We start from the raw sequence: 25,422 nt of genomic DNA on the forward strand, positions 1-25,422 counted from the left end.
AAGAAACAGCGAGGCTACAAGAAAATGGCCGCCAGCTGTATTAGCATTAGGTTCAGCGCGGCTACAAGAAAATGGCGCCGGTGCTTCCAAAATGGCGCTGATCGTTCTGAGGTAAAAAGAAAAGGCAGCGAAAATGCTGGACCTCCGAGCGGAGGCCCCCAAAATGGCAGACCACCCACACTAAGAGCGGACCTGGACACACCCACAGCCCCCGGACAGGACCCGGAGCCCCCCCCCCCAGTTAACACAGAAGGCCCAGCAATGCATGGGGAGGAGGGAAGGGACAGGGAGAGAGGAAAGGGAGGGCGAGAGACTCCCTAATCGACCACCCCAGGAATGCCCAGCTGTTCCATCCTGCCAAGACAGGAGGGAGCCTTACTTACCCGTCCCGTGGGGACCACTGGATGCGTTCCTGACAGACCCATCACTGAGCAGCACAGAGTGGCTGACGGCCACGGCCCACTGTGACTTGGACAGCAGAAGCCCAGTCATATGTGAGCCCCAAAGCATAGCTCACCAGCCACCTCTGGAGCAATGAGGTATGTCATGGCCGACCCAGCGAGTAGCTAAAGGTCTGCACACGCTCGATAGCCGGACTGGGGAGACTACAAGGATCTATATTACCCAGCCTGCAGTTGATAGTAGATCTCAGGATCAAAAAGTAGAAAGAAAAATTTAAAATAAAAGTTCTCCAGGACCAATGGGCCCCTCGGGATCCATGTCCTCCTATGCTAGGCAGAAAAAAAACTGAGCTGCTGTCTGCAGGGTGAGGGGTTATAGCCAGAGGGACCATCCCCTGGGCGGTACTGTTCAACTTTGCTGTGTTACATGTTTTTAAATTGTTTAACATGTCTGCCTAGCCCTCTCCTGATAGACTAAACATAACCCTACGGTCAGGAATTAATGGAGCTGTGTCCGTCCATGAACGAAAGAGAAAATGCATGTTCTGGAGCGGTTATTCCTACCCTGGTTTAATCAGCCACTGAAATCGAAATCTGAAGTCCTGTTCTGCTAACCTGTTCTACAATGGGTTACTGATCACTAAGTAGCAAAGGCAATATGAAGATGACAGCCCCAAAGCAAGCACATTAAAAAAAGTTATTAAGGAATGAGTTCTCTTTAAAGAGGAACTGCAGTCTGCTCACATAGTTTTTAATAAAAAAACATCCTTGCCATTCTGAAGATTCCCTCCAACGACTTTGCATATTATTTTATATATACTGTGATTCTGTACTTGCCAAATTTGCTGCAAAAATCTCTCTCCACTAAGTCTGGCTGCAGCCATTCTAACTGTGGGAAGATGAAGCCCACAGTTCACTTCCTGGATTTACACAGAGGCACACCTCTAGCTTTGCAGCTCAAATTGGCCCTCCTATGACTCACCTCCCCTCCCTTCCTGGAAAACTCTTACACACCTCTAGCTTTGCAGCTCAAATTGGCCCTCCTATGACTCACCTCCCCTCCCTTCCTGGAAAACTCTTACAGGAGAAAGAGAAGGAGAGAGAAAGAGAAAAAGAGAGAAAGAAAAAGAGAGGGAGAAAAAAAGAGAGAGAAAAAGAGAGAGAGAGAAAAAAAAGAGAGAGAGAGATAGAGTAAAAGAGAGAGAGATGTGCACGATGTCATAAGCCTAGGCTTATTACCAGACACGAATCAGGAAGTGGGCTGTAGAAGGTATTTACCAGCAGAAAAAAAGTTTTACTATACAAAGTTAAAACAACATGGGCAGAAGATTTAATAGATGGAAAGATTAAAAAATGAATGAAGATCCTCTTTAATGATGACAGATTGCACAGATCAGTACTTATCAAACTGAAATTTTCATAAAACGTCACTCATGTTCAAAAAATGTTGAATGACCGATCGATCGACTTCTCATCAGCAGAAACTGCAATATATCGATAGAAATCTTTCCGATTCCTACTGAACCAGCAAATTTCAATCTATGCATGTCCAGCTTTAGTCCACTTTAAAACATAATTCTAAATGCACACATTTTTGCAGGAGAATGTTTTTTTTGCATAGGAGCCTGGAAAGCATTGCACCCACGATCAGTAGATTGCAGGTGAAATGACTTATGCAGACTCTTCCTCCAGCATTCTGTCCATACTGAGGTACATACTAGTTTGTCAAATGGAGGAAATGTCTACGGATTACAAGTGTGGTGGATTACCACACTTTTTTTCCACTGAGGACTACAAGCTGATCTGCCTCAGTGGTAGATGGGACTTGTGGTTCATTCATTCACAGATCCCTGAAAAACCGACAGCGCTTGCAGGGAATTTGCATTATAGCGCTATGATACAGGTTTACCCGCATCCAATTCGCATGACAGGAGATTGTGATCTAGGGTGGCTCCGGAGCGATTTGCACAGGAGTGCTGTTCGTTCTGTCCATACCAAGATACGTACTAGTTTGACAAATGGAGGAAATGTCTACGGATTACAAGTGTGGTGGATTACCACACTCTTTTTCCACTGAGAACTACAAGCTGATTTGCCTCAGTGGTAGATGGGACTTGTGGTTCATTCATTCACAGATCACTGGAAAACTCACAGCGGTTGCAGGGAATTTGCATTATAGAGCTATGTTACAGGTTTCCACCCATTTTAATTTGATTGACAGGAGATTGTGACCTAGGGGGGCTGCAATGGGAATTGCACAGGAGTCCTGTTCGTCTTTAACTTTTTGTTTCAGGCCTGAATTTAGGCAAAAATCTGGGCCCGATTTGTCTCTGGTACGGAGAACAGGGACGCACCGGACCCCTGCTGTCAGCCGCATCTGTCTGCAGTGTGAACCCAGCCTAAATGGACATAGGGAGCTCAGCTCGAGTGCGCCCATAGCAAGCCGCTTGCTGTGGGGGCACTCGAGCTGAGCTCCCTGTGTCCATTTAGGCTGGGGGCACTCAACAGGCGGGAGGGGCCAGGAGAGTCGAAGAGGGACCCAAGAAGAGGAGAATCTGGACTGCTCTGTGCAAAACCATTACAGTATAACATGTTTGTTATCTTTAGAGAAAAGAAATTAGACTTTACAGTCACTTTAAGCTGGAGTCCAATGACTGCATCCTCCTGTCCCATGCCATTTCTGGAGATTGAGAACCAAGCCAAACCTCTTCAGAGTTAGTACTGTGAGAGACAGGTTGTGTTCCAGAAGATGAAAAAATTGCGCTCTCAAAAGCAAATCATCCAGGTACCCCAAGAACAGGCACCTCCTGGACCCGTAGAAGGCCCAGAATTAGAGCCAGGACATGGTGAACATTTGGGGGGTGGAGTTGGGGGGCACGGAGAGGCCAAACAGCAGGGCCACAAATTAAAAATGATGGTGCACCACCACAAACAAAATAAACTAGGGTGGCACCAATACAGATACTAGTATCAGTGCCAATACAGAGCATTTGCATGAGTACTTTTACTTGTCCAAATGCTCCAATGCCGAATCCGATACCTGGACAGCCTCAGAGATGATCAGTGCAGTAATGGGGGAGTTACAATCACTGATCTTCCTGTGTGGCTTTCAATAAAGCGGCTGACAGCCGCTTCTCCTCCTCCTCTCTCTCTCACTGCTTTTTCAGCTGCTTTATTGAAAGCCACACAGGGAGATCAGTGATTGTAACTGCCCCCACCACCGCACTGATCACCTCCCAATGTCCCCTGTAACCTTCACCTGCTTCCCCGGTCCTCTGTGTCCTCCTCTGGGTCCCCTCTGTGCTCCCTAGGTCCTCCTTCGCCCCCCCCCCCCCCACAATCCCAGATCTGTCAGGATGGGTAGCAGAGAAAGGAGCCAATAAATATGTAATTTACTGGCTCGTTCCTTTTCTAAATGAACAGTCAGTGATCACCGACTCTGTCCATTCATAAGTTTACGAATAGAGATGAGCCTCTGTCTCCTGTTCATTCATCTTCAGTGCAGTTGAGGCTGTAGAGAAAGAAACAAGGGAACCTGGGTCTCTTTCCCTGTCTCAAAGGGGAGATGCCAGGAACCCCCGATATCTTCCCCCAGGAGGTATCAGAAGTACCTGATAAGGGAAGGGAGTAAGAGCCGCAACAAACACATTGACCACCGGGGAAACTTTACTAGGGGGCTTAGGTCTCTCCCTACCTGATGGAGGGGTTTCAGACCTTTGTCCCCTCCTCTCTGCCTTCTGTAAAACATATAGTATGTCCTGCCGACATCAGAAAAATTAGACATATGCTTATCTTGAGATCCTAGTCAGCCAGGAGGGCACTTTTCTGGCAAAAATCCTAGAGCAAGTAGTCTTCAGGCAGCTACAAAACTATTTTGAGGGGGGAAACCTATTCCATGACACCCAGTCGGGGTTTCGCCCGGGAAGAGGAACCGAGATATCTGTGCTGGCCATGCGAGAAAGATTACTGACAATCCGTGACGCAGGGGGTCGGCAGCCCTGATTCTGTTAGACCTCTCCTAGGAGTCATAATTGATGATACCCTCTCGTTTGTGCCCCACTTTAGAAACATCCTGCGGAATGCCAATTACCATCTAAGGCTCCTCAGAAAAGTAAAACATCTATTCACGCAAAATAACAGATCACTACTTGCCCAGGCTTTTATCCATTCCCGGTTAGACGGGGCAAATGTATTCCTATTGGGTGCCCCGCAGAAATGGGCCCATAAGCTCCAGGTGGTTCAGAACCACACTGCTCGCTTTGTACTCGGTCTAGCGAGACAAGACCATATTAGCCTGGCCAGGAGATCACTTCATTGGCTCCCTATCGAGCAGAGAGTGATCTTTAAAACGCTCTGTATCTTCTTTCGTGCATACTGGGGACAGGGTCCCAAGTATTTACACAGCTTGGCGGTGCACTATGAACCCTTGTGCCCATTAAGATCCAAGACCCAACATTTAGCCACAGTTATTCCATCTAAACTTTCTTCCATGGGAGGCAAACGACTCCAGAGTAGGGGTGCCATGCTGTGGAATGCTCTCTCCTTGGAACTTAAGATGACACCTAACCTGCTCCTCTTCAGAAAAAAACTGAAGACGAGTTGTTCGTCCAGGCCTATGGATAATTTTTATTTTTTCCCTCTCACAGTCCGCCCCCTCATTGAAGGGGCCACTTGCCTCTCCAGTAACTATGATGTCTTCTACCCCTCCTCTAGTATCCCCACTGTTCCTTTTTTCTTTTCTATTTTTTTCTCATACACGTCACGGCTCTTTCCTCTTGCTCCCCTAAGGGCTGGATACCCTTTCCTTTCACCGCCCTCTCTTCTCTGTTCTCTCTCTTCCTCACCACGGACTAATTCAAAGTAACATCTCACCAGCGGCGCTTAGACGCTCACTTCACAGTGAGCATTTGGCGCCTAACCAAGCTCAAAAATCAATCAATCACTGTGCATATGACAACAGTATGCGGATAACCCATAAGAGATATTGCCGCAGTTGCGTTCCTTTAATGTCTGGTGTCACTGCTGATGTTTTTGCTGCTGCTGCCAGGGCTTTTCAATGCCAACATGAGGTGGGAAAAAATAGGATTTTTTATACTCACCGTAAAATCCTTTTCTCTGTCGTCCATGGACAAACACAGCCATCATAAGTCTTGACATATGGGTTATGTTCCAGTTCATAGGAGAGGACTAGGCATAACATGTTAGATATTTAAATACATGTTACTTTAACAGAGTTGAACACCCCTGCCCAAGAGGCGGTCCCTCCAGACATAATCCTCCTCCCTGCAGCATGCAGATTCAGTTCGTAACAAGCAGTATAAACTTAAAAAGGAGTGGTGGGTGTTGTGTCCGTCCATGGACGACAGAGAAAAGGATTTTACGGCGAGTACAAAAAAATCCTATTTTCTCTTATCGTCCATGGACGGACACAGCCTTCATAAGTCTTGACATATGGGACGTCCCCAAGCAATGTAAAAAAACGAGGGGTGGGAACAGTATCAGTAAAAACAAACAACTTCACCCCAAAACAAGCAGAGCTCCTCAAGGGAGGAGGTGCAACTTTAAACAGCCGCCTGCAAAACCTTGCGGCCGAAGGAAGCATCTGAAGATGCACTCACATCAACTTTGTAAAATTTTGAGAAGGTATGAATGGACAACCAAGTCGCCGCCTTGCATACCTGTGAGACAGACGCTTGATGTCGGAAAGCCCAGGAAGCACAAATTGCCCTCGTTGAAGGTGCCGTGGCCGGAAAGGGGGGCATCCGCCCCTTAAGACAATAGGCCTGTATGACGATCTGCCTGATCCACCGAGAAATGGTGGCCATCGAGACCGCCAGGCCCTTTTGTGGACCAGACACCGACACAAATGGTGAATCAGACCTCCGAAACGGAGCCGTAGCAGACACGTACACCCGCAAAGCACGTACCACGTCTAAAGTATGTAGCGCAACCTCTTTAGGATGCTCCGGCCCAGGACACAAGGACGGAAGTACAATGTTCTCGTTAAGGTGGAAGGCCGAAACCACCTTCGGAAGAAAGGAAGGTTGCGGGCGCAACACCGCATTATCCTTATGGAGGACCAAGTATGGCGACTTGCAAAACAAGGCCGCTAATTCAGAAACACATCTGACAGACGTAATGGCCACTAAAAACGGCACCTTTTGAGATAGTGTCCAAAGAGAAATTTCTCTGATGTTTTCAAAGGGAGGTTCTTGAAGAACTGAGAGCACCAGATTCAAATCCCATGGAGGAAGAGGTGGTTTAATAGGGGGAAGTACATTATGAACCCCCTGCACAACGGTACCCACCAGAGAATGGGATGCCAAAAGCTGTCGAAAGAACACAGCCAAGACTGAAATCTGTCCCTTAATGGTGCTTAAGGCAAGTTTCTGATCCACTCCATGCTGTAAAAACAGCAGGACCCTGGAAACCGAATACGTCCGTGGACGCCACCCCATCTCTTCGCACATAGAGATGGTAGATCTTCCTGGAAGAAGACTTCCGCGCCCTCAAAATAGTTGAGATGACCGAGTCGGCAAGACCTTGGTCCCTTAGTACCTGGCTTTCAATAGCCATGCCGTTAAAGCCAGCGACTGTAAAGCAGGATGACGTATGGGACCTTGAGACAGAAGGGCCTCCCGCATTGGCAGCCGCCAGTATGCATCAGCCACCGGGCGCACGAGATTGGCGTACCAAGGACACCGGGGCCAATCTGGAGCGATTAGAATCATCGAGATCCCTTCGGCCTCCACTCTGCGGAGCAGACGAGGAAGCAACTTCAATGGGGGAAAGGCATATATTAGCCGATACTGACCCCACAGGGCCACTACAGCGTCTGACGCATCTGCCCAGGGATCTCTGGACCTGGCCACGAACCTCGACATCTTGCAGTTGAGGTGAGAGGCCAGGAGATCCACGTTCGGTGTGCCCCACCTCCTGCAAAGGAGTTGAAACACCTCCGGATGCAATGACCATTCCCCCTGGTCCAGCATCTGGCGACTTAGGTAGTCTGCCTGCCAGTTTTCTACGCCCGGAATGTAGACAGCTGACAGAGCCAGCACGTTTCTTTACGCCCACCGCAGGATGTGAGCGACCTCGGACGCTGCAGCCGAGCTCCGTGTTCCCTTCTGATGGTTGACATAAGCCACCGCCGTGGCGTTGTCCGACTGGATCCTGATTGGGCGACCTTGCAACCTCCTCGAGGAGAGGCATAGTCTGATCGCCCAAAGTTCCAGGACATTGATCGGCAGACGGGATTCTTCTAGAGCAGTGGTCATCAACCCTGCCCTACAGAGCCCACTAACAGGCCAGGTTTTATGTATTACCATGGGGAGATGCAGTCTAGAATACTGCAATCACTGAGCAGCAAATTATATCACCTGTGATGTATTTCAGTTATCTTGCAAACCTGGCCCGTTAGTGGGCCCTGTAGGGCAGGGTTGATGACCACTGTTCTAGAGTCCAGCGACCCTGGGCCAACTGGATCCCCCAGACCCCCCCCAACCCGGATCCCAGCCGGGGATCTCAGTCACCAATTCAGAGAGACTCTGACTAGGTGGCCTATCTAAATCCGGCGATCCAGAGACAATGGAGATTTGTTGCATTTGGACAGGATCTCCTTCCGCAAAACTCGAGTGTGGAATTGGGCATATGGTACTGCATCGAAGGAGGCTACCATCAGGCCCAGGACTCGCATGCAAAAGCTGAGAGACGACCATTTTCGGGATGCCAACAGCTTCACCGCAGACTGGAGAGTCTGCAATTTCTCCAAGGGAAGGAAGACCCTCGCTTCCGTGGAGTCCAGAATCAACCCTGGGTTTTCCAAACGCTGAGTCGGTACCGACATCTGTAAGTTTAACACCCACCCGAATTCTCTGAGGGTCTGGTTGGCTATAGACACATCCACCTCTAATTCTGAGCCAGAAGCCGCTCTCAGAAGAAGATCGTCTGAGTAGCCCACGATGGCAATGCCTTGCCGTCTCAGCAAAGCTAGAAAACTCTCGGTGCTGACGCTAGGTCAAAGGGAAGAGCCGAAAAGCTGATAGTGGTCGGAAAAGCTGATAGTGGTCTTCTCCGATCGCAAAGCGGAGAAATCGCTGTTGTCCTGCGCAAATTGGGACATGCAAGTATGCATCCTTGATGTCCAAGGACGCCAGAAAGTCCCCCCGGATGAAGCGCAGCCACCACCGAGCGAATGGATTCCATGCGGAACTTCCACACTCTCACAATAGCATTTAGGGCTTTGAGGTCCAAGATTGGATGGGCCCCATCCTTCTTTGGGACCACAAACAGATTAGAATAAAATCCCCGAAACCTCTCGTCCTGCGGAACAGGTAAAATTACCCTGCAACCTAGCAAGTCTTGCACTGCCTCCAATAGGGCAGACCGACGAGCCAGAAGGAGAGGGAGATTTGAGGGAAAGAATCTGTTTGGCGCACAGGAAAGAAACTCTATCTTGTACCCCAAAGTGACGACCTTGCAGATCCACTGGTCGGAGAACAGGGAGGTCTACCAAGTCGTGAACCTGCGAAGCCGTCTCCCCACCCATGAGTCGGGCGGGGGTAAAACTTCATGCGGTGGCGGGTTTGGATGCCAGTTTGTTCAGCTTACGCACCCAGGGAGGTTTCTGTCTCCCAGATGAGCCTTTGTCAGCCTGGGAGGGTCTACCTGTGGGCCCTGACTGGCGAAAATATCGCTTCTGCGTGGAAAACGAAGGACCCGGTTTACGGCGCTGCTCCTTCTCCTTGGTGGCCTGAGGGAGGAGAGTGCTCTTACCCCCAGTGCCATCCTTAATAATGTCGTCCAGCGAGGTACCAAAAAGTCTCCCACCCTTGAAGGGTAAATCTGCCAAAGCTTTTTTGGATGCTTGGTCAGCGGACCATCATTTAAGCCAAATCAGGCGGCGCAACACCACCGCAGAAACAGAGGCTCTGGATATCAAAGGGGCTGCCTCCAGGGTAGTATCACAGACATATACAAGGCCCTGGACCAACTGGTTGGCCAGCCTAACATACTCAGGAGGGAGCTGATGCTCCTCCACAGTCTGGTGCAAAACCTTTGCCCCTTCCGTGAGTCTGAGACACTAAGGTTGCAGCCAAAATAGGCCGCAATGCAGACCCTAGCATGGTAAACATGGAGCGGGTCACCACCTCGGACCTCCTATGAGTATGGTCCTTGAAAGCAGGGGTCCCTTCTACAGGGAGAGTGGTCACCTTATTTAACCGAGCAACCGGTGGGTCAACCACCAGAGAAGAAGCTCATTTTTTCAAAAGGCTAACAGACCGCCAGGCTCTGAGGGACCACAAAGGACTTCTCCGGCTTTTCCCATTCCTTATCAATGAACTTGTCAAAGAAGGATACAAAAGGAAAAACTTTTACAGAGCGGTCCAACTTGTGCGACCCAAAACAGACTGAGCCCTCAGTGGATGCCTTAGCTGCACCATCCAGCTTAAGGGAGTCCCTCACAGCATTGATAAGCGCACTAACAAGTGCCCTGTCCTGCACTGACCCAGGCAAGGGGTCTTCCTCACAAGGAAGGTCCTGGTCCGCATCCTCTGCCAACCCACAACCGAGGTCCTGCGCCGCAGCCAGGCCCGGGTCTGAGTCAGAGCATTCCCCAGGAGATGGTGGGGGAAGGGGTGCTTTTTACCCCCTTACGCCCGCATGCCGCTTCTACCATGGCAACAAATTATTCCAGGACTGCCGACAAAGTGTCCAAGGGGAACTGCAGGGGCACCAGCTGCCACCTCTGGCATGTTTGGGGAAGAAGGACCAGACACTGACTCCATAACAAGTCCACCCTCCTTGCTGCACTGACCGGGGGGGGGGGTACCCAGAGCACGCACCAACCCAGCAAGAGACTGCTCAGTGCCGCTGCCTGCCCCCTGTACACAGCGTGTGTTGTGAGGAAAAGCTGCGAGGAAAAAAAATCTGTGAGGAGATTTGTGCTGCGTGTCGTCTAGGAAGCCAGCACTAGAGGGCAAAACCCACACAAAATGGCCACCAAACACCTAAGAGATAAAAGGGCGTGACCACAAGAAAATGACCGCCCGCAATAACAACCTGCGCCAGAATGGCCGCCAATGGGAAATGCAATGTAATCAGCAGGCAGGCCAAAAATGGTGGCGAAACGCCAAGATGTGGATCAGAAGGCCGAAAAAAACGTCCCCAGACACTCCACAGTCCCCAATTGGGAAACGGAGCCCCCCCACACAGGTTCACCCCGGTAGCAGTAAGGTCTGTAGAGCAGCAGAGGGAAATGTGACAGAGAGCAGGGAAAGGGAGGATAGGAGAACCCCCTAACCCCAGGAAAAGGCCCAGGCATTCCAACCCGCCGAGGCAGGAGGGAATGTACTTGCCCGTCCATGCGAGGACCCGCTGGCGCATTCCTGACAGGCATACAACCGCATTGGAGTAGCTGTCGGCCCGGTCCACTGTGAGTGAGACAACAAAACAGCCCAGTCATATGTGGACCCTAGAGCAAAAAAGCCCACCGGCCACCCCAGGAGTCAAGGGGTATATCGTGGCCGACCCAGCGCTTAGCTAAGGTCTGCTCACGCTCGAAGGCCGGACTGGGGAGACTACAAGGATCTATATATATACAGCCTGTCACCCAGCCGGCAGTTGATAGAAGAATCTCAAATAAAATAATATAAGATAAAAAATTTCTTCAGGGCGCTGGGCCCAAAGAGAACCACGTCCTTCCCCCTCTGCTAGGCAGAAAAAACTGAGGCTGCATGTTGCAAGGAGGAGGGTTATGTCCAGAGGGACCGGTCCTTGGGCGGGGCTGTCCAACTCTGTTAAATTAACATGTATATAAATATCTAACATGTTCTGCCTAATCCTCTCCTATGAACAGGAACATAACCCATATGTCAAGACTTATGAAGGCTGTGTCCATCCATGGACGATAAGAGAAATGGCTACCAACAGAAAGCTCCTCGCAAATTAGGATGTAATTGTGGAGCTTCTCTCAAACAGGGTGTGGGTATAGAACATGGCTCCAACCAAATGGTGCCAGAAAGCCCCAGGGCACCCAGTAAACGCCCTGGTGTAGATGGTTTTTCTTCTGCCTATTATAAATGATTTTCCACAATTTTATCACCACTTAGGTTTGAGGCCTTCAACTCTCTGCTTAATGGACAATCCGTTCGTACTAAATCTGTTACAGCTCCCATATCCATAATACCTAAACCAAATACTGATGATACCTCATGGTCAAATTACAGACCGATTTCCATTCTTAACCTAGATATAAAAATATTGCCCAAAATTCTTGCAACCCGACTTAATCCCATAATAGGTACTTTGATCCACAAGGACCAAACTGGCTTTATCTCTTTCAGACAAACTGGTAACAATATTCACCGAGCGACACTCCTGGCACATACAGCCTGCTCTCATCATATCCCTACCAGTTTCCTCTCGTTCAATATACGAAAAGCTTTTCACTCGCTATATTGGCCTTATCTTCATACAATTCTCTAGTTGTTATCGAGAGAGGTACCAGGCAGGTATGCCCATTCTCCCCTCTCCTCTTTGCCCTAGCCATTGAACCCTCTAGCACAACTCATTTGATCTAACCCAAACATCAAAAGATTTGAACTTGGGGGCCATCACCACAAATTATGCCTGTTTGCAGATGTTCTGATATTTCTTACTTCGCCCTTGTTATCAGCACCGCCTCTCATGGACATTCTTTCCAAATTCGGACAGTTATCAGGCCTAACAATAACCCGCCACGAATCCACAGCCCTAAACATTTCTTTATCACCTACTCTCCAAACTCAACTTCATGATACTCTCCCGTTTGTCTGGTCGACCTCACATATTTCTTATCTAGGCATAAATCTTACAGCAAATCCATCTGACCGCTACACAGTCAACTACCCACCTATTCTTACACAACATACTAAACTCCTAGTTAATTGGTCTTCTCTACTGTTGGCATGGATGGGTAGAATAACAGTGATCAAAATGTCTATCCTCCCTAAACTTTTATACCTCTTTAGAGTACTACCCATAACAATCGCTTCACATTTTCTACCTATTTAAAAAAAAAAAAAAAAAAAAAAACACAACCAATTAATTTGGGGCTTACTCAAATCTTGTTTACCCAAATTAACCTTGTATTCCCCCCGTATTAGAGGCGGTCTTCGTGTGCCATATTTCACCAAATATCATTACGCAGCACAACTAGCACAATTACCCAAATATCACACTACAAAGGAAATTCCATTATGAGTATCATTGAAGTCAATCGACTGTGACCCTCTTTCTATTGCAAATTTACTATGGTTAACTTCTACACAGCGGAAGAAAATCACAAATCCTATTACCAAACACAGCCTTTTCATTTAAGATTCCATTCCATTCAGATTGAAAACCAGATTTGCACTCATATCCAAAACATAATCCACTCCTCTCATTCTTGCGTAACCCTTATTTCTACCCAGCCTGTTCCTTCCCAAATCATTTTTTAGCGTGGTCAAATGTAGGTTTAATTAGAGTTCATCATTTATTTAATTCTCAAAATATCATACCATTTCCAGACTTATGCAAAACATGTTCCCTCTCATCCACAGAGACCTTTTGATATCTCCAAATTCACATTTTTTTGGAACACAACAAACCCACTGACACACAAACTCCTGACTTCATGGTCTTTGAAATTGCTGGCAAATCTGACCCCGATAGACGTGGACTTATTTCTGCCATATATGAACAATTACTCTCTCGTGTAACCACTTCTCCTCCAACATACACAACCAAATAGGAAACTGATCTTTATCTTCAACCAAATGAACTAGACTGGTCTCAAATTTGGCAAACAACTAAATCAGCCACACCAAATATAGTGGCTCTCGAAACAAACTATAAGGTGCTAACTAGATGGTATGTGGTCCCATCCAGAATATCCACATTTTCTCCCCAATATCCCTCTCACTGTTTTTGAAGCTGTACTACTCTGGGTTCACATGTACATATATGGTGGGAGTGTCCCATAGTAAGCTCCTTTTGGTCAGAAATCTTCAAAATTCTTTCTACTATGTTCACTATAACCCTTAAACCCAATCCCTTAGTAGCACTTCTGAACAGAAAACCTCAAATCATAACACACCGCCAATTCAAATTAATTATTTTTATAACCACGGAAGCTAAACAAACTGTAGCAAAAGTGTGGAAATCAAACTCTGCAAAGAGTCAAACAAAGAGTCACACCATCTATGATACATGCTAAAACTGAAGCTATACTACTCAATAAAGTTTCTAATTTTGAATCCTTATGAAGACCTTGGAATAAACACTATTTACCCCCTGGTTTGGACTGTTCACCAATTTCTCCCTGAGAGATTATAATATCTACCCCGCTACTATGATTACCTTCACCTGATTCTCTAACCATTGGTCCCCCTGGACATTTCTTTCTCTCTCCCCTCGGTGCCCTATCCCCGCTACTATGTTTATTCTTGATAATTATCTGATATACCCACTGTAATAGAAGATGCTTTGAATGGTTGGGATTTTTGACCTTCGAACCATATAAAGCGAAGAGAAGTAACTTGACCCTGGCTTAGCCTAATTTATTCCCCCAGCTATTCTACAACACATTAACTTTATATTTCGTTATAGGATCATTCAATTCTATTCTCTTCATAGATGACAATTACTGTATTTATTGGCGTATAACACTCACTTTTTTACCCTGAAAATAGAGGGTAAACTGTGCCTGCGTGTTATATGCAGGGGGCTGTGGAAACTTTTTTTCCTGAAACTTCCCTCCTAAAGTTTGGGTGCGTGTTATACGTCTGTGCGTGTTATACGTCGATATATACGATATATTATTATATTATTATAATCAATTAAATTTCTCAATTACAGTAGGTGTTTGTGATATTGTGCTTTTAGCAGGACAGCGTCGCGCTGATACTCAGCGACAGGGTGCCGAGATCTCGCCGACATCTCACACTCACTGGAATAGTGACAGCACATCCCAGCAAGCGCGTCATAGAAGCGACGGGAGATCCGACTTGGATTCCCGCCAATTCTACACGTGTGCGGCGTTTATTATGAATCCTGAGGGGGAAGTCCCCGCCGGATTTTAAATAAAAATCCGGCATGGGTCCCCCCCTCAGGAGCATACCGGGCCCTTAGGTCTGTTATGGGTTGTAAGGAGAGCCCCCTACGCCGAAAAAAACGGCGTAGGGGGTCCCCCTACAATCCATACCAGACCCGTATCCAAAGCACGCTACCCGGCCAGCCAGGAAGGGAGTGGGGACGAGCGAGCGCCCCCCCCCTCCTGAGCCGTACCAGGCTGCATGCCCTCAACATGGGGGGGTTGGGTGCTCTGGGGCAGGGGGGCGCACTGCGGCCCCCCACCTCAGAGCACCCTGTCCCCATGTTGATGAGGACAGGGCCCCTTCCCGACAACCCTGGCCGTTGGTTGTCGGGGTATGCGGGCGGGAGGCTTATCGGAATCTGGGAGCCCCCTTTAATAAGGGGGCCCCCAGATACCGGCCCCCCCACCCTAAGTGAATGAGTATGGGGTACATCGTACCCCTACCCATTCACCTGCAAGAAAAGTGGTAAAAACACAAATAAACCACACAGTGTATTAAAATATTTTATTTTTCTGCTCCGGAGGCCGCCCCCTGTCTTCTTTATTAGCTCTTTTACCAGGGGGGGCTTCTTCTTTGACGTCTTCGGGTGGGTGGGGGCCGCCGTCTGGTTCTCTTCCACCGCCGGGGGGGGTGGCTTTTAAAAAAGCCCCCACCCCCCCGGCGGGTTTCCTCCGGCGTCTTCGGCGGGGCTCTTCTTCTTCCGCTATCCCGACGGGTCTTCTCCGCTATCCGGGGGGTCTCGCCGCTCTCCGCTGTTGACTCGTCGCACCCCGGTTCTTCGTCTCGCAGTCCGGTCCCTTCTTCCGTGCTGTACGTCTTCTTCCGCGCTGTGACGTCATGTTCTTCACTTCTCTTCTTCTCCCGATGTTGACTCGCCGGTCCTCCTCGCTGAAATGACGGATGCGCGCCTTGCATCGGACCTATATAGGCCTCACAGTCCCATCATGCTCTGTACCTACCCATGTGATACCTACCACGTGGTAGGTATCACATGGGTAGGTACAGAGCATGATGGGACTGTGAGGCCTATATAGGTCCGATGCAAGGCGCGCATCCGTCATTTCAGCGAGGAGGACCGGCGAGACAACATCGGGAGAAGAAGAGAAGTGAAGAACATGACGTCACAGCGCGGAAGAAGACGTACAGCACGGAAGAAGGGACCGGACTGCGAGACGAAGAACCGGGGTGCGACGAGTCAACAGCGGCGAGACCCCCCGGATAGCGGAGAAGACCCGTCGGGATAGCGGAAGAAGAAGAGCCCCGCCGAAGACGCCGGAGGAAACCCGCCGGGGGGGTGGGGGCTTTTAAAAGCCACCCCCCCCGGCGGTGGAAGAGAACCAGACGGCGGCCCCCACCCACCCGAAGACGTCAAAGAAGAAGCCCCCCCTGGTAAAAGAGCTAATAAAGAAGACAGGGGGCGGCCTCCGGAGCAGAAAAATAAAATATTTTAATACACTGTGTGGTTTATTTGTGTTTTTACCACTTTTCTTGCAGGTGAATGGGTAGGGGTACGATGTACCCCATACTCATTCACTTAGGGTGGGGGGGCCGGTATCTGGGGGCCCCCTTATTAAAGGGGGCTCTCAGATTCCGATAAGCCTCCCGCCCGCATACCCCGACAACCAACGGCCAGGGTTGTCGGGAAGGGGCCCTGTCCTCATCAACATGGGGACAGGGTGCTCTGAGGTGGGGGGCCGCAGTGCGCCCCCCTGCCCCAGAGCACCCAACCCCCCCCATGTTGAGGGCATGCAGCCTGGTACGGCTCAGGAGGGGGGGGGGGCGCTCGCTCGTCCCCACTCCCTTCCTGGCTGGCCGGGTAGCGTGCTTTGGATACGGGTCTGGTATGGATTGTAGGGGGACCCCCTACGCCGTTTTTTTCGGCGTAGGGGGGCTCTCCTTACAACCCATAACAGACCTAAGGGCCTGGTATGCTCCTGAGGGGGGGACCCATGCCGGATTTTTATTTAAAATCCGGCGGGGACTTCCCCCTCAGGATTCATAACAAACGCCGCACGCGTGTAGAATTGGCGGGAATCCAAGTCGGATCTCCCGTCGCTTCTATGACGGCTCTGTCTCCATCGCGGCAAGCCAGCTCGGCGCTGGCTCCCGCGATGGGGCTCGTAGGTGCTCAATCTCGCCGAGAAAGAGAGCGAGATTGACACAAAATCGGGTTCACCTACTGTACTTGTCGTCAAATAGCTGCCATGAATCTATGCTTATGACACTTCATGTTACATAATCTTATCCTACAATCCGCTAGGCTATCTATTTTAATTTACATTTATAAGAGTTACTTTCCTGAATGCTTACACCTTTTATTACATGTTCTGTTAATGGAATATCTATTTCTATTATATTATTATTAATGGAATTTTGTTGATAATTATAAAATTCAATAAAACATTTGAAACAGAAAAGATTGTTCGGGCTTTGAGCCCCAAGATTCTGCAAATGTTAATGGAGATTAGACTCATTCTAGCAATGTGTGTATTTATTTTTTCTAGGCCATCCACACACATAAAAGAGCAGAGCAGAAGTTATTTGCTGTAGTTGCCCAGTTAGGGCACAGACCCGGCATACAGGATCATGTTGGTTGTTTGTTGCCCTAGTCCAGTTAGCTGCAGTATGACAGACAAATCACAGCAACAGCTGGCCCTGCAAGTGTAAAGAGAGTCTTTAACCACTTAAGGACCGGACCAATATGCTGTCTAAAGACCCAAGGTGTTTTTACAGTTCGGGAATGCGTCGCTTTAACAGACAATTGCGCGGTCATGCGACGTGGCTCCCAAACAAAATTGGCATCCTTTTTTCCCCACAAATAGAGCTTTCTTTTGGTGGTATTTGATCACCTCGGCGGTTTTTATTTTTTGCGCTATAAACAAAAATAGAGCGACAATTTTGAAAAAAATGCAATATTTTTTACTTTTTGCTATAATAAATATCCCCCAAAAACATATATAAAAAATGTTTTTTTCCTCAGTTTAGGCCGATACGTATTCTTGTACCTATTTTTGGTAAAAAAAAATCGCAATAAACGTTTATCGATTGGTTTGCGCAAAATGTATAGCGTTTACAAAATAGGGGATAGTTTTATTGCATTTTTATTAATTTTTTTTTTTTTACTACTAATGGCGGCGATCAGCGATTTTTTTCGTGACTGCGACATTATGGCGGACACTTCGGACAATTTTGACACATTTTTGGGACCATTGTCATTTTCACAGCAAAAAATGCATTTAAATTGCATTCTTTATTGTGAAAATGACAGTTGCAGTTTGGGAGTTAACCACAGGTGGCGCTGTCGGATTTAGTGTACACTTAGTGTGTGTTTACAACTGTAGGGGGGTGTGGCTGTAGGAATGACGTCATCGATCGAGTCTCCCCTATAAAGGGGATCACTCGATCGATGCAGCACCATAGTGAAGCACGGTGAAGCCGTGTTTACATACGGCTCTCCCCGTTCTTCAGCTCCAGGGAGCGATCGCGACGGAGCGGATATAAACAAATAGCCGCGCCATCGTCCCGGATCGCTCCCCGAGGGAACCCGACCCACGTCTAGGCAGGGACGTACAGGTACGCCAATGTGCCTGTACGTGCCATTCTGCCGACGTATATGTACATGCGGCGGTCGGGAAGTGGTTAAGAGGGACTCAAACTTTTTATCCATACCTCTGAATGAAGTAACATCTTCAAATGGTACAGTGAGTGTTTACTTAAAACTGATGACAGGATCAACTACAGAAACAGACTGGGCTGGATTCAGGTAGATTTGCGCTTTTTTTACGGAGGCGCAGGGCAACGTTTTTGCCCTGCGCCCCCGCAAATTGACTGCGCTGCCCTTGATTCACGGAGCAGTAGCTCCGTCATTTGCGTGGGCGCGCCGGCAAAATGCCCGGCGTAAGTGTGCGCAATTTAAATGATCCCGTAGGGGGCGGGAATCATTTAAATTAGGCGCGTTACCGCGCCTATCGTAGAGCGCATGCTCCGTCTGGAAACTTTCCCGACGTGCATTGCGGCAAATGAGGTCGCAAGGACGTCATTTGCTTCAAAGTGAACGTGAATGGCGTCCAGCGACATTCACGAATCACTTACGCAAACTACGTAAATTTGAAATTTCGCGATGCGGGAACGACGGGTATACGCAACATTGGCTGCCCCTGCTAATAGTAGGGGCAGCCTTACGCGAAAAACGCCGTACGGAAACGACGTAAACTGCATACGCAGGGCTCGCGTAACGTTGTGAATCGGCGTTAGTATGCAATTTGCATACTATACGCTGAGCACAACGGGAACGCCACCTAGCGGCCATCGCAAGAATGCAGCCTAAGATATGCAGGCATAAGAGCCTTATGCCGCGCATATCTTAGGCTGCAGTCGGCGTAACGAGGTTCCTGAATCAGGAGCATTCGTTACGCCGGGGCAAGTAAGCAATTGCGCTGTGTAACTATGGTTACACAGGCGCAATTGCTTCTTGAATCCGGGCCACTATTTACTCATGAACACTTTCCCCACTGGATAGAGTTTGGCAATGATCTTCAGAGGAGTAAAAATCTCTTCTGGAGAGACCCAACCATAATAGATTGTCCATTCTATTTTGTTTTGAACAGGGAATGTCTTTTTTTTTTAAAATGCAGCTCTCTGTACAAAAAGGGGTATGGCAAGACAGAGGAGAAACCATTGAAACAATGCAGAAGTGAGCATATTCACATTAGCAAACATGTTAAGTTAAAGGGTCACTAAAGGAATTTTTTTTTTAGCTAAATAGCTTCCTTTACCTTACTGCAGTCCTGGTTTCATGTCCTCATTGTTCGTTTTTGCTCTGATGTTGCTGTAATTCTCCTCTGTTCTCCCCCCTTCCTGGTTGTCTGTTTCCTGATCACCACAGCACTGGGAGATTTTAGTTTCGTTTTCAAACCAATACTGCTCTATGCTAAAACGTAACTAAATGCAAAAACGAAACTAAAAAACTACAGGTACATTATATGACTGATTTTTTTTCCTTTAGTGACCCTTTAAGCTGCAGCTTCAGGTATATAAGAGTCTGGCAGTGAGAAATCTTCCACGGCCTCCTCTAACACTACCTCTTGGACCTCTTTGTGCCATTCTATGTTCTCCTACTCTAGGCCGGTCATATCGTGATCTGACTCAGGTAGGAACAGAGAAAATGGAGACAGGGCTTGGCATTAGTTGTCAGAGAAATTGTGACACAGATGCAGAAAAATCCGCCTTTGTTGTCAGGTAAGCTGCTTGTTGCATGCTGGAATGGAATTTGAGTCGAGTGCAGAGATTGGCATTAAAATCATCCTGCCCTGGTGTAAAGAAAACATGGTGTCTTGTGCAGGCTTTCAGCAGAGCAAATGTTTGCCTGAGTTTTTGCCGTGGCTGCCTTTCACCTGGTTTCCACTACAGGTGAGGGTATTTTTCCTTCAGGGGTACTCACAGAATATGGTGCAAAATATAGGGTAAGGAAGTAGAACACAGCGACCCGAATGTAGACCATTCTGGAGCAAAGTCCTTGTGGCGAAAAGGTGGGTGGAAGCATCTGAGTATGTTAAAAAAAGGCTCTATGTATAACTGGCGTTAAAGTGTGCAACTTGTGATGTAATGTTACTCCTGGCCATTCACCTGAGACAAAGCTCTGAGTGGCTAAGTTTTAGCACCAAGTTTGAAAAGTTTACACTGTAAAATAAACAAACATAGTCCCCATTTTATGGGCAGAGATACAGGTGCATGTCTTACCTGACCCTGATGCCAGGCCCTAAATAAAGTCCAGGCTTCACTTGTCACAGCGGGCATACCCCCTGAAGGGTCTGGGTGCCATAGGGATGGCCAATGGCCCTAAACCTGTATAGCACTCTGCAGATGACCACACGCATTCTACAAAGTACCGAGGTGAGCACCCCCGCAATATCCAGTGCCCAAAGCACCTTGTGGGCTCCAGATAAGCTCCCAATGTTTTTCAAGGGTTACACTGCTTCTATTGTAGTATTAAAAGAGAGTGAAGTAGTTGATTGAAGAATCAGAATATAAAATTTAATAATTAAGCAAAGAGTGATTTCTCCATAAGGGGTAAGAGGTCCATCACCTTAAAACACTAGCAAAAAACTGAGGATTCACAGAGTGGGGTAGGGTTATGGGAGAAGCGCTCAGAGGGCATTTACTCAAACGCTCGCCAATACCTAATCACCTGAAGGTAGGAGCATATTACCAGGGTCTATGAAGACTCCACCTGTGTTCTTGTACTGCAAAATTAAGATAAACAAAATTCTTCCCAAGAATGCTGCTTATCTTGAAAGAAAAGCCTAAGCAAAGACCATATTGGGTCGAACAGAAACATTTTAGGTGTTTTCAAAAAATTAAAACAGAATTCCATCTTTACTACCGTTACAGTTTATACAAGTAATGTTGCATACCATCTCTTCCAAATTTTATAAACACAATGGATCTCAACTAAGCCCACAACATTTTTGAATTATATATTAAAGTATAACTAAAGGCAAAACTTTTTTGTTTTTGTTTTGAATGTGTGGAGAAGGATAAGAACGCTTTTCAGTTTATTGCTGTCTGTGCCCCGGTTATGGAGATTCATACTCTTTATTTGTCCTGTTTACCATTATCATTTAAAGTGAAAGTAAAAGAAAGTCTCAGATTTTGGGTTGTACCCAGAAAAGTAATAGGGGGGAAATCTTCCAGTGGGCACACTAGTTCTAATGGCCTGGTGGTCCCCAAGGAATTCCCTTAATTTTCAGGGTTTTTCTCTCACTTCCTGTTTGGTTATATGGGACAGAAATTGAAGGGAAATCTCTGCAATGGGACAGGGGATAAAACCTTCCCCTACTCTACCCAAATTGATAAAAAAGTTTTGCCTATAGTTCTACTTTAACTTTAGTAGACTGCACAATCACATTTTGAAATGTCTGGTCAATGCTATTAGACACTCATTAACTGATTATTGCCCATCCACATCCAAGTATTTGATATAGGCATTTAAGGAATGGTTGCAGGCTTTGAAATCAGAAAATTAGCAGGTACAACACCAAACTTGACAATTACTGACCAATTTGGGCAGCTTGTTGACGGCTCTGAGATAATTTTTGTCCATGATGCAGTTGCCAAGAGAGTTTCCAAAACACCTAGCACCAAAATTTAAAGGGGGTTAATAACTATTTTTTTAAAGAGATAAACTACATTTTTTAAAGCAGTGACAAAAAATAAATAAAAAATAAAACATTTAGATAAATTCAGATATGAAAAAAATGAATGTTGACTACAGTGTGCATTTCAGGGTGCATGGCACAAGTGTTCAACAGAAAAGAAAAATAAGGCTTAGAAAATTAATCAATCTATGGATTAAAGCTGGGTACATATCACATGTACTCAGCAAGAACCAGCCGAATCGTGGTACATATCTACTCTTCTCTGTTCAACAGAAGCCAGTCGTTGTAAAACCAACATTTGATCAGCACATGCATAAATACCTGACAGTGTCTCATGCTTTCCAAAATATATATTTTAAGAAAGAAAGCAGCAGATCATACACACCCCCCACGCAAACCAAACAATGCTCAGATAGGGCAGTAAAACAGAATAGCTGGAAAAGTTAGAAGCATGGCTGAAGCTTCAGGCTTCAACTCAGGTTTTTCTCTTACTTGAGTGCTCTCTTTAATCCATCAGTGACTGCCTCCTTGCGAGCCTTTTCCAAGGATAATGCCTTAGATTTCAGTCCTTCGCTAACACCATAGCCAACATCTTCATGGAAGGAGCCGTCCTGGTTGGGGTATAGAGAAGAAAAGTTTGAAAAATTTTGTGTGACAGGTTAGCAAATGTACCAAAATCAAAGCAATCCAACACTATGGGTTTGATTTACTAAAGGCAAATCCAGTTTGCACTGCAAGTGCACTGGGAAGTGCAGTCGTTGTAGATCTGGAGGGAAGATCTGAAATGGGTCGAATCTCTGCTGATTTTATCATCCAATCATGTACAAGCAAAAATGCTGCTTTTTATTTTCCCTGTTTGTCCCCCTCAGATCTACAGTGACTGCACTTCCAAGTGCACTTGTAGTGCAAAGTGGATTTGCCTTTAGTAAATAAAAACCTATGGTTCCTACATTTACTGCACCAAAGATAAAGGGGGTGGAAATGAGACTCTGGCTGTGGTTACATCTAACAGGTTTGTGTGGTCCCTACACTAAATGCAATACTAGTATGGATCGTAAAAACACAGACTTTATGAGCCAGCTCTTAAAATCAGTGCCCATCCTTTTCAATGTTGGGTAAAGTTTTGAACTTTTCAGAGGGATTAACTATGATGAAACTTACAGCACACAAAATAAAATAAGTGAATTTGTCTTTTGCCCACATTATGTATGCTGTACTTGCCTCCCTTGTGCTTCCCCCATAACCTCGATATAATGCTAAAGCCTACCCAAAAATTTCCTGATAAAGGTAAAAGTTGACAGATATAAATGGTTCCATCAAACCATCATGTGGCAGTGTTCAGGTTTGCAGATTTGCTGCCTAAGTCATATTATCAACATATTAGCCCCAAAATGATCTACTTAACTAACTGGTTCAGCCCTTGGGCGTATGCTCAAAGATTAAAGGGTTAAGCACAAGATGATGGCTGCAATAGAAGCCATCAGCTTGTGCCCATTTTCCTCAGGCACCTCCCAGCTGTAAAGCAAAATATCGCTTTCACAGTGTGGGCAGCACAGTTTGCCTCCCCGCCCCCAACTTCTTTGGAGGGCAGGGGAGACTTTCTCCATAAAGAGTAGCTTTCACCTGCCAATGCTCTTACATGGGGGTTTGTTAACCCCTTGTGATAGCAATAAAAAAACTGAATTTTTTGCTACTCACCGTAAATTATGAACGGCATGGGCACAAGGCTGGACAACATTCACAGTCTGGTGGAACACAATGGCTCCGTGGGGAAATTCCCCCATTAACACAGTCACCTGTGGTTGCAGGAAAGAAAAATTGCTCCTATATGTATGGCCAGCTTTATTCCTAAAACACTAGACAGAAAAATATGGCTTACTTATGGCACAAAGGAGACTGCCCATATGTGGCGCTATATTCTTTTTTGGCCTAGTGTTCTACCCCTGTACGTGGAGCGATAACCCCATGGTCAAGAATAGAGTTGTTTCCCTCAATGATTGTAAGAGAAATAAAGATTATAATAAAATGTTTTGAAAAAAAATTATATTCATAACCCCCACTACCCTACACACACCCGGAAAACCAAATGTACACCCAGGGTGAGCACATTTAGAAAATGTCCATTATGCAGATGTCCAAAAACATCTGGCATTATATTGTGTGTGTTTGCACTATAATTAGTTTTATTATATTTTCTCCTCAAAATAAGTGTTTAATAAACAGCTGTGCAAACATTGTGAACATAAAAAAATTGCAACAACCATCCTTTTATGCTACAGGTTCTGTTTTAAGAAGACATATGATGTTCTGACAATTTTAAAGGAGAGTTTTGGGTTGTTAAAAAGAATAAACATAAAAACAGCGAATAGAAAAAGTCTACACATCCCTGGTAAAATGTGAGGTTTCTGTCATGTAAAAAAATTAGAAAGATAAATAAGTAATTTCAGATATTTTTCAACCTTTAATGTGACCTACAAACTGTACAATTCAGTTGAACAACAAACTGAAATATGGTTACATAAGTGTGCGCACCCTTACACAAATACTTAGTTGAAGTACCTTTTGATTTTATAACAGCATTCTTTTTGGGTATGAGTCTATCTGCATGACACATCTTGGACTGGTAATATTTGCCCACTCTTCTTTGTAAAAACACTCCAAATCTGTCAGATTGTGAGGGCATCTCCTGTGCACATCCCTCTTCAAATCACCCCACAGATTTTCAATCGTATTCAGGTCTGTGCATTGGCTGGGCCATTCCAAAACTTCAATCTCCTTCTGGTGAAATTATTCCTTTGTTGATTTGGACGTATGCTTTGGGTCGCTGTCATGCTGAAAGATGAAGTTCCTCTTTGTGTTCAGCTTTCTAGCAGAAGCCTCAAGGTTTTGTGACAATATTGACTGGCATTTGGAACTGTTCATAATTCCCTCTACCTTGACTAAGGCCCCTGTTCCAGCTGAAGAAAAACAGCCCCAAAGCATGATGCTGTTCCCACCATGCTTCCCTGTGGGTATGGTGTTCTTTTGGCAAGTATAATCCGGGTATGTGTTCTCTGAAACAACGCAGAATAAGGATTCATAACCAGCGGTAAATACGGGAGTCTTTTGCCTCATACACACGACCAGTTTTCCTGTCGGGAAAACTACCATGACAGCGTTTGGGCGGGAAAACTGGCTGTGTGTATGCTCCATGGCCGTTTTCCCGAAAGAAAAACAGCCGGAGATTTACTGGTGGGAAAAATGAGAACATGTTCTCTTTTTTAATGTCGCGATTCCCGGCGGTCTTTTTCCCGGCAGTTTCCCTGTGGGAAACACTGTGGTGGAGCATACACATGGCCGGGTTTCCCGGCCAAAGCTCTCATGGCAGTTTTCCTGCCAGGAAAACCGGCCGTGTGTAGGGAGAAAAAGCTGCAGAGCAGGTTCTCGGCTTTTCCCTTGGGTTTCTCAGCGGTAAAAAGTCCGCCGGGAAACCCGTACGTGTGTACGAGGCATTTGAGTTGTTATGGTCAGAGACAGAGTTCATGTTTGTTTAACCATGCGGCCTCCTTTGTTTAGTTTAATAACATGGCTTCCAGGTAAATCATACACCCTGTCTCTGCTCAGACACGCCCATAGTACTCCCTTAGCCATTATTCATTGGTTGTTTCCTGTGAGGTCATTTCCTGTGGAGGAAGCGATTGTCTGTTGGAGTCATCATTTCCTGTTTGTGATTGCTTTTGTTGTCTCTGAATAAAAAGCCAAGTA

At 46.6% G+C, this 25,422-nt stretch overlaps 1 protein-coding gene across 5 annotated transcripts in view; it reads right to left on the reverse strand.

The window, feature by feature from the left end:
• Positions 1 to 25,422, reverse strand: part of RAD52 (RAD52 homolog, DNA repair protein) — a 288,876-nt gene that overhangs the window by 144,627 nt on the left and 118,827 nt on the right. For all 5 annotated transcript variants that reach the window (XR_005748027.1, XM_040345286.1, XM_040345284.1 and 2 more), the window contains exons 6-7: positions 22,171 to 22,289; positions 21,579 to 21,654 (exon numbers count right to left, since the gene is read on the reverse strand). Coding sequence is in view for 4 of the 5 variants with exons in the window: in XM_040345286.1 (XP_040201220.1) it covers positions 21,579 to 21,654; positions 22,171 to 22,289 (195 nt within the window). In the remaining variant the exon portion in view is untranslated. The remainder of the gene's footprint in view (positions 1 to 21,578; positions 21,655 to 22,170; positions 22,290 to 25,422) is intronic.

Source organism: Rana temporaria, chromosome 3, assembly GCF_905171775.1.
Source record: "Rana temporaria chromosome 3, aRanTem1.1, whole genome shotgun sequence".
Taxonomy (NCBI): Eukaryota; Metazoa; Chordata; class Amphibia; order Anura; family Ranidae; genus Rana; species Rana temporaria.